Source organism: Punica granatum, chromosome 4 (genome assembly GCF_007655135.1).
Source record: "Punica granatum isolate Tunisia-2019 chromosome 4, ASM765513v2, whole genome shotgun sequence".
NCBI lineage: Eukaryota > Viridiplantae > Streptophyta > Magnoliopsida > Myrtales > Lythraceae > Punica > Punica granatum.
In genome coordinates this window covers 34,205,433-34,215,201 of record NC_045130.1, presented here as the reverse complement: position 1 = coordinate 34,215,201, position 9,769 = coordinate 34,205,433, and the positions used below count along the sequence as shown (strand labels likewise).

The following is a 9,769-nucleotide window of genomic DNA, read 5'->3' as shown; positions in this document are numbered from 1 at the left end:
TAAACAAAACCCGATCGTCCGACTTCCTAGAGCGAAGTCAGACGAAGCCCGATCGCCCTCGTTATAAAAAAAAAAGGATGACGGCTTGTACAGATCTATATATTTGAATGATATTCACCTCACTCATTAGGTGATATTCGCGAATTCCTTTACGTGTTGTACAAGGAAATAATTTGAATTTGTGCTATAGCGTGAAAAAAAAAATCAAAAAATCGTACTGTACAATGTTATTTTCCTTATTTCTCCTATTTCTTTCGTATTCGTCCTAATCAATCACGTTTTGAACCTTCAATGAATCCGCTTTTTTTTTTTTTTTGCGATCACTATTGTCCTCAATCATTCATATTTTTGTCAATCTGCTCTGAACGTCAACTTTACTGTTAGCAGTAGCTAGAATGGATTTGTAATTTTAGTTCTAATATTTTCTTTGGACAAAGTTACTTTTGCAAAAATATATTTAAGGAAAAAAAAAAAGAATCAACCGAGATCTCAAAATTGAGATCTTGGCCAGGACGGCTAATGCCCTCAGGCCCTCCCTCCCTCTCCAGCCCTTCCTACCCCGTCAATTTTATTTATTTTATTTTTGAAATTTTAAGTTTTACTTTTTGAAAATCCAAGTTTTTCGTCGATAAAGTACCACATGTCGTGCTGTTATCGGCTTCAAAATTCACTTAGTCTTCGTTGACGGAAAAGTTGACCTTCGGATCAAAGTGATCAAAAACGGAAAGGTTGACGAGAGAGAGAAAAAAATTAGGACCAAAATGACAAAGCGCAAAAGTTTGAGGACCGGGAGTGTCTTTTTCTCATTTTACTTATTGTTTTCTAAGCAATACAAAGAAAGAGGCCCTCATAATCTCATATGCTGTTACCAGTGATGCATTGCTTTGGCTATTTGCAACAAATTATTCGTAGGTTGTGGTTATGCTGATTTTTGGATTTATGATAGTTTTCTGATTTTTGTATTACCAACAAAATTCGAATATTAGATCATTTTATTTGTATAATGTGATCATTTATTACAGGATCCCTTGTTGATACATCTTCTCGCTTAAAGAGATATGTTCGATTTCAATACGATTGAGGGGGATAGTAGATCGAATCATTGTTCGAGGTGAACTTCAAACATGTTTTCCCTGTATTATTTCATTCTCTTTGATAGTAAGAGAGCACATAAAACCCGACCTCAATTTAAACTCATATGCAGAAAGGAAAACAGCAGCCAAAAACGAGTACACTGCCATCGAGTTTCCAAAAACTCGATGTTTTGAACTAGAATTATTATGTAAAGGGGCTCAATATCTCTAAGCAAAGCCTCCATATTTATTGAGGGATTGGTAGATTTGGTTAGAAAGAAACTGTTAGGCCTCCCACCCTCTGAGGACCGTGGCCCGAGCCACACGGTTAACTCCGAGAGTGAATGCTCCCATTCGGAGATCACAGTTGTGGGCCTTGCACATCTCTTTCATAGCTTTGAACCCGTAGGTCATGTAAGTCCTCAGCTCGTTGTTCACCTTCTCCTCATCCCACATGAAACCTTGAATGTTCTGCATATTCATGTCATGCCACGAATGATATAATTCCAGATTTCAAACAGACAAATCACAAGGATTTATTGTAAATGACATGGACCGGTTCCGGATTCTGAGCTATATAAATATGTACCTGCACCCACTCGAAGTAGCTAACAGTGACTCCACCCGAGTTAGCATATATATCAGGCAGGATGACTACACCTTTCTTAGAAAGAATCTGCAGAAACAAATTAAGAACGAACGCCAAAAATATATTATCGTTTACTCTGCTTCGTCGCCTGTTGACTCAATTGATTAAGCTAACCTCATCGGCTTCTGGGTCAGTCGGGTGGTTAGCTGCTTCAATAATAAACTTCGCCTTGATCTCATTTGCATTTTCCCTTCAATGGAAAAACATTCTCTTTTGTGTCACTCTAAAAGCACACTTAATTCTAAGCCGTCTGGTTTCAGTCAAATTTTCTCAGTAAATTCTATATTAGTCCCAGGTGCCAGAGTTTTTCGAACCATACCTATTTATTACCCCTCCAAGGGCTGCTGGTATGAGAACGTCACAATCCTTGACAAGTATCGATTTCGGATCTATCGAGTCCGCTCCATGGAAACCTTTGACGCCCCGTGTCTCCTTAACGTGCTTGAGTAAGGCCGGGATATCAATTCCTTTGCTGTTCTTTATGGCTCCAGAGATATCACTGACGGCAACGACTTTACCTCCATTCTCGCTTATGAGTTGGGCTGCCCAGGAACCCACATTACCGAATCCCTGCAGTGAAACCAAGAAAGTTATTAATCGCCCATGTCTTTTAGTCAAAATGGTAGCAAATATCTGTTACTTAGACTACTCACCTGAATAACAAACCGTTGCCCCGAGACAGTCTTCCCGTGTTCGTTGAGCAGGGCCTCAGTAGCAAAGAGGACTCCTCTTCCGGTGGCTGCATCTCTTCCCAGAGACCCACCGAGATCCTGAGTCCCAAAATCATTTAATAAGGAAGGAAAAGAAATCCATACATTTTCAGAAGGATGCAAATTCACGAATTCAACTATTGAACTGTGTATGTCCTGTAAGATACTCACAATGGGTTTTCCAGTCACTACTGCAGGCGAGTAGCCATGGAACTTCGAGTACTCGTCGAGAATCCATGCCATTGTCTATAGAAATGCAGAGTACAAAGGGCTAGACAAGTCAGTTTGCATCTAGATCTCGTTATCAGAGACGTTGCAGACCAGAACTACCTAAAGGATCATATAGCCTACTGCAATTCAACCTGTGGACCAGTTCCCATATCGGGAGCGGGAACATCGGTGTGGACCCCAATCAGGTCGTGTATCTTCTGAGTGAAGACCCTCGTGAGCCTCTCAAGCTCCGAGATGCTGAGATCGCTGGGATTGCATCCTATCCCTCCCTTTGCTCCACCGTACGGGATATTGGCCACCGCAGTCTTCCACGTCATCAGCTGCGCTAGGGCATTGACCTCATCTGGGTCGACCTATGCATTAAGTTCGGAAAATCAACGACTCTGAACATAGTGGTAACTTAGAAATTACAGGTCGGTCGGTGTAAAGCTAAAAGGATGCTCTATTGGTTCTTTCCATCTCGATCCATAATCTTCTTAGTTAACCAAAACAAGGACAAAAAGACTAAGAGACCGACCTCAGGGTGGTATCTAATTCCTCCCTTCATGGGGCCTCGGGCATTGTCATGCTGAACCCTGAACCCAACAAACGATGCCAAAGTCCCATCATCCTTGGGGATTGTACACTCGACCTGCAAAAGCATGGTTCAGAAATCCAGTTATTAAGTAAAGCAGAGCGCTGTTAAAGAAACATATGTGCCATGAGCTAAAATTAGGCTATGCAACCCGTGTAATTGTAATTTTAATGCTAAATTAGCAACCTCATTCGAAAACACATCATCTTTCTGTGTCTTCGAATCACATTCGACTCTCCAGAGGAAGAGTATCGTCATTCCCAAATAAATGAAGAGAAACAAGGATCAAACTAGTAGGTGTAGGACTTCAAGCACCTTGATTTCCCTGAAGGGTATGAGAAGGCTCCTCTCGAGCTTTGAGTCGAGCCCCAAAAGCCGTGCTGCTAGCCTGAAGTTTCTGTTCGTCGCCACCAAGGCATTCATTTTTCCCACTGCCAGTACCGATAAAGAGATTATACACAGAAGAAAGTATGGCAATGCGGAAACCCCCGAGATCAAATGAACAGGAATTGGAACTTACACAGAGCGAGGTAGCACAGTTATCTTATATTTTCCACTATCTTGAGAACAAGATCTGTAGAATAGAACAGATCGAAAATGATGCTTCCTCCTCACTTCCCTGGTCATTTCTTTTATTGAAGAACATGGTCACTTGAAGGACAACTGCAGTTGATGCCCCCACAACTTGGAACATAAAAAATTACACATGTTTTTCCATTTATTGGGATTATTTACCTGATTGTCTTCACTCAAGTCAAGTCAAAGAAGAAACCTTAATTTTCAAGCACGTGATTCACATTTAATTTTCAAGCATGTGATTCGCGCGTTTCCTAATTTTACTTTTTATCATAAATTTCTTCTCCTGGGATCCACGATCACTCCCACCAGCCCATAAATCCAGATAAATTCACGTGCAAGCATACATGTGACTGACCCAACGAAGACTATACACATGCAAGTGGGATACAACACAAAGCGTGCTACCCAAGGGATTTTCTGTTTGTCTAATCTTTTATCCATTTGTCCTTCACACAAATCCTTCACTGTATGACAATTTATATGATATGGATAACTCAGCTACATTTGCAATGTGGGTGAGGCACATGAGACCTTGCCGACAACTTTCAAGAAAATTAAAGAAAAAAGACAACGTAAGTCTATTTATGGGTCAATGTTTTGTGTTTCTTTTGTATTCTTCAATGAAGTAGCAGAATAGGTGCAAAGAGCATTTACTGAGGCTGAGCAGTATCTTATTATGTGCAATTAAATATTCAACAGCTTCTTCCTAACTAACCTCGTTCTCCTATTTAAGGTCTGCTCGCAACTTCCAATAAATCATCATATTCAAACCCTCAAAAAAAAAAAAGAATAAATATCAGTTTTCCCGGACTAATCCAAACAGATTTATTTCATGAAATTTCTCAGCGTGTATTATGGGGATATTGCATGATCAAGCTAATTCAACAAGTAAACATTTTTCAGACACACAATATGGGTTTAATCGTCCATACGACTTGCCAAACTTAAGAAATGCCGCCAGACCTCAGTCCATGCTCCGACAATCTGTTTATGAAGGGGAACTAAAACAGTTCTTGTTTGGTAAGGACACTGAATAACTTCCTCTGGGTGGATTGATGGGTTTCGCGTGTGCGTCTTCTGCTGTTAACATTCTGCAGTTCCCATTATCAAATTGCCCCAAAAACAAAAGACCGAAAGAAGGGCCGAAGCACGTAGTTTTGTTACTACGAGGGCCGAAACACATAATTACAAAACTACGAGGTACGGTGCAGTTAACAATTTTAAACTTTTGTTTGCATCGCAGATATATAAAACGCAGACAGGACAAGTCAATGCTTGAGCCGGATTATGCGAACGGGCCAAGAGTAACAAGCTGTCTCCCCGATAAAAGGAAAAAAAGAGAGAGAGAGAGAGAGAGAGAGAATGGAAATAAACAAAAGGACAAGTGACCTGGTCCCCTGTTTTGCTTTGTCCCTCGTGAAGATCACGAACTGACTTCCAAAATCGGGTGCTTTGAGCTACAAATTGAAGCAGAAATAGAGAAAGAGTGTGTGTGTGTGTGCGCAGCATACCTGAGAGATTTATGCAATGAGCTGCTCAGCTCCTTCTGCAAGGTCAGATCTTGAGCAGCAACACGGCGAGATTTTACTCAGCTCAGCACTCTGCTTTTAAGAGGAAAAAACTGGGGAATCTGCAGGGTGTGAAGTTGGGATGGGTATTAGAATCGGAATCAGAACCACATTCCTCCCAACTAAGCTCACACAATCCTCACTGACACCATATCCAATGTCTGCGGATGTCCATGCATATATGTATGTATACGTACAGAAGCAGAAAACAGGAGGAGCAATGGAACAAGATGGCAAATCAATCAACGTCAGACATGCAAAAAGAAAGGTTGATTCTTGTTCTTGTTCTTCTCAGAGGAATATGATGCTCCTCCTCTCCTCCCTTCCCCCCAACTCAACTCAGGTTCCACTTCCCTCCTACCTTCCTCCGTCCTCTCTCTTTCCATTAACCCAGCCCCCAAAAAGAAAACAGAGAGTCGACCCGAGAGAAAGAAACAGAGAGAGGCCAGAAAGATAGGCACACAGAGAGAGAGAGAGAGAGAGAGAGAGAGAGAGAGAGAGGGAGAGAGTTAAAAGAGGTGCAAGCAGACGTGGATGAGCAGACTCCAGGGGGATTGGCGAATGTGTCTGCGCGCGTGTGCCTCCAGCTCGGAACCCAACATCACCATTTTTATAGGTGACAAAACAACATTAACTTCCCATCGGTTTACTGACAAATCTTTAATTCAACAGTTAAATCGTATAGATTTTCTCGACACGTACGCTGATATTTGAAAGTCTAATCATGACTCACTAAAAAAATAAAACTTTCGTGGCTTGGACTTGAGATTGCCTTCGGTGCATTTCGGTGATTTTTCTTATGATATAATTTGCTTATCTCAATATAGATTGCCTTAAGATGGACTACTGGACATTCACGTTGTTGGGTTTGGTATGCCAAGAAATATTGGAAGTATATTACCATGGATTTCCATTGTCGTGTTTGGAGTAAATTCGGATTGCTGGACATATGGCCAACTTTTACTAAATTATAATTTTAACAGAGATTTAAAAATTTATTTTTTAGATTAGTTAAATGATACAATAATTTTTTAATTATTCGAGATAAACTATTTTAAATTAATTGTAATTTTTTTTATATTCCTTAAAACCAAATTATTTTATAATCAATATTTTAAGCTAAAATAAATTATTTATAAATATTAATCAATTATCTAAATAGTTAACAATTTTAATTTTATTCCCCTGAAAATTTAAATAAAATTTTAAAAATAATTAGTAAATATTTTTATATTTAAGTAATTTCTATTTATTTTAATAAAATTAGTAATGAATCATTGACAATTATTTTTTTAATTATTAAAAGATATAATTAGGTTGATTTGAAGAGGGAGAAGGTCCGGCATTCAAGAAGAAAATTTCCTTCCAAAATTACCACTTTCATAGTAATCTCCATATAGCCACCCCTCCTTTAATTGATATGGATTGCATTTGAGTGGCAATTTAGTTACCAAAGCACCGTGGAGTACCACTTCGAACATGCAACCAAACAAGGTAATTTAAATATTTAATCATCTTAAAAATAATTAGTAAATATTTTTATATTTAAGTAATTTTATTTATTTTAATAAATATTATTAATAATAAATCATTAATAATTATCTAATTTTTTCGGTGGCGAATAATTATCTAATTTAAAAAATATATATATATATATTATTAAAATTTATAATTAGTTGATTCAAAGGAGAAAGAAGATGGGGCATTTCAAGAAAAAATTACCACTTTCGTGGTAATCTACACTCCATATTACCATGATGACTGAAATTGAATCAATATGAATTGCACTTGAGTGGCAATTTAGTTACCAAATAATATATCCCCAATGGATCGACTGATTTAAATCCGGACTTGTTGACTCGCTGAGTACTAAAACTCTTCCATGGCGTATTTTCTTTATTTGTAAAACTCAAACTCAATACGATATCAAATCACATGAGCTACCTTTTTTTTTCCGATAAACATCACTTTTTTTGTTTTCTATATAGACCTGAACAGGAGAAGCTCCCAGACATCACCTGAGCTAACCTTGATGGGTTTCGGGAATCTTTGGCTTTTTGGATCGCAGCGTCACCCTCAAGATGTCATCGGCAGTAGATCAGAGGGAGAGAAGAATCAACAGAGCGTTGTCCATTCTCGAAACGAAGGTCTTCATGGAGTTTTAATCCACGACAAGATAGCGATCAAAAAGGGGCCATAACTGACCTTTCCACCTCCACCATAACCCCATGATGACTGAATTTGAATCCAAATGATCATTACTGAAGTCGATGTTACGCGATGATTTCGTTCTTTATTTTTCAATAGATCGGGGTTCCGGAGTTCTTTATTTTACTAGATGAAAGCAATCCACTTGAAGAGTATTAGGAGTGTGAAATTATAGCAGGTCATATCATCAAAGAATCGTGTGATATGAGTTATTTTTAAGGTCGGTTTGTTATTTTTTGAAATAATTGATGAAAAATTTCGAGAAAGTGTTTCAACGCCACTGATAAAAATAGTTGGGGAAAGTTCTTAAGTCGAGGTGGTCAATCTATCCCCACATTGGGTATGTTCTTCACCCGATTGTGAAATCGATACTCTACCGATGCAAATACCATCGGAGGCTACCTATACCATGGTCTCCGTTTGGTACGCCGGAATGAAATAGAAAGGGATGAGATGGATTTTTGTATAGTAAACATAATTATGTTGAGAGAAAAACAGTGATGTTTAAATTGAATTAGAGAATATGAATGACTAATTTAATTAGATGAACTTATTTTTAATTATATCATTCAATATATCATATGTTTAGATTAGATATATATAAAATTTAGTAAAAATAATGAAATGAGCCAGCATTCCTGAAGTTTTTTGAATGAATAATTATTCTATTATGTTGTAAAGAATTTTTCCTCTAAATGAATTGTTCTTTCTAATTCATACAAATATTTTCATATAAAAAAAATAGAATAGAAGGATAGAGTTTCATTCCGACGTACTAAATATGGGCCTCGTCACCTTTAACTGCACCAAACGTGGGCCTCATTACCTTTAGGAAAAGTATGTTCTTATATGTCGACTGCGAATACATAAACACCCAATTACTTATTGAAAAAAAAATCATGTGGATTGTGGGCCCGATGAAGCACTCAATATTAAACACTCGTCCATTCAGCAAAAATAAAAGGACCATTAAACACACGTCAGGATAAAAAAAAGAAATACATGTCAAAATAGAAAGTTTACTATTAATAACTATCTAAAACTACGATTTGAATCAAATGAGGGCGTAATGCAATGGTACATGTTATCATGTGATAATTAAATGGTTATAAATATGATATTTAGTGAGACTATTTATGTCTCTTTATTAATTGTTAATATTTTTCTTTCATTATATTAGTTCAATTGACTTCCCTTATCATTTTTTAAAAAAACCATACTTGACATTGGGAAATGGTCTAATGACCCTAATTCATGATGAAAAGGGCAAAGACTGCAAAAAAAAAAGAAGATATTTCCACTATTATTTAGCAAAAAATCAACATCCCTTGTAATAAAAAAATAAAATTGTAAAAGCCACTGGAAAATGGAGCAATGACCCTAATTCATGAAGAGAAGGGAAAAGAAAAGACTGCAAAAAAAGATATTTCCACTATTATTTAGCAAAAAATGATATATCCGCTATTTTGTCTTATATAAGCGGAATAAAAATACCAAAAATTATATTTTTATGCCAAATAAAAAAATATACATATATATACTAATTAATAATTATAACCCTTTATCTAAGGATGGATTTGGGGTCTGCATCGGTTAGAGTCGGAAAAATTTACAAAAATTCTTACGTATATATATTAGTAATTAGTATTGTATGCATAGTATTGAATTTGCCTTCGACTCAAATGATTGAAGGTCCATTCACTCTCGCTGCTGTAAGCAATTATGCTGATTTTATGCCTCAGATTCCAGAATAACATACAAGTTGGGAATTATACACTACTAAAAAAGCCCCCTTACCGAGGGCAAATTTCGTCAGTATCATATACTTACCTAAAGAACTTCGACGAATTATTGAGAAAATTTATCTCCAAGTAAAATCGTCATCGATAATTTGTTCTCAGGATTTATCGAGAAATACCGAGGAAAATTTCATCGAAAGTCCATCAATATTATCGAGGAAACAGAAAGATTCCTCAATAAGCTGCAGGTGTATTGAGAAAAATATTGACCGAAAGATTTCTCAATATAAATTTTTCCTCGGTAAGTCCTCAAAAAGCGAAAGGATAGAATTCCCATTTACCGGAGAAAAGACGTATGCGTTCACACCCACCCCATACTTATCCTTCTCATGCATGCACTCGACCTATACAACCCACCTCGCCCTCCCATTTAATGGT

The 9,769-nt window shown here is 37.3% G+C and overlaps 1 protein-coding gene and 1 long non-coding RNA gene across 7 annotated transcripts; one reads left to right on the top strand and one right to left on the bottom strand.

Annotated features, from left to right (window-relative positions):
* Positions 1–1,105: 1,105 nt before the first annotated feature.
* On the bottom strand, positions 1,106–6,018 carry LOC116205280 (glutamate dehydrogenase 1). 6 transcript variants are annotated; one of them, XM_031537833.1, is made up of 12 exons: positions 5,915–6,018; positions 5,328–5,446; positions 3,758–3,811; positions 3,553–3,668; positions 3,181–3,294; positions 2,795–3,016; positions 2,604–2,678; positions 2,376–2,492; positions 2,042–2,292; positions 1,837–1,912; positions 1,663–1,749; positions 1,106–1,544 (listed from the first exon to the last, which is right to left on the bottom strand). In XM_031537833.1, the coding sequence occupies exons 4-12, from the start codon at positions 3,658–3,660 to the stop codon at positions 1,359–1,361; spliced, it is 1,236 nt and encodes a 411-aa protein (XP_031393693.1). In that variant the 5' UTR covers positions 3,661–3,668; positions 3,758–3,811; positions 5,328–5,446; positions 5,915–6,018; the 3' UTR covers positions 1,106–1,358. The 6 variants fall into 6 exon arrangements, with proteins under 6 accessions (XP_031393693.1, XP_031393691.1, XP_031393694.1 ...); XM_031537831.1 differs by lacking the exon at positions 5,915–6,018 and adding an exon at positions 5,582–5,769; XM_031537834.1 differs by lacking the exon at positions 5,915–6,018 and adding an exon at positions 5,582–5,752 and having other exon boundaries at positions 5,206–5,446.
* LOC116205282 lies at positions 5,856–7,791 on the top strand. Its single transcript, XR_004156489.1, has 2 exons — positions 5,856–6,000; positions 7,373–7,791. It is a non-coding gene; the product is annotated as an uncharacterized LOC116205282 (long non-coding RNA).
* Positions 7,792–9,769: the final 1,978 nt, after the last annotated feature.

Excerpts from the sequence above, each read along its gene's own strand:
- LOC116205280 (XM_031537833.1), bottom strand. The coding sequence starts at position 3,660 with ATGAATGCCTTGGTGGCGACGAACAGAAACTTCAGGCTAGCAGCACGG. Across the intron at positions 3,017-3,180 it reads GAATTAGATACCACCCTGAG|GTCGACCCAGATGAGGTCAA; the intron begins GTCGGTCTCTTA and ends CTTAATGCATAG. Across the intron at positions 1,913-2,041 it reads CTTGGAGGGGTAATAAATAG|GGAAAATGCAAATGAGATCA; the intron begins GTATGGTTCGAA and ends TTTCCATTGAAG.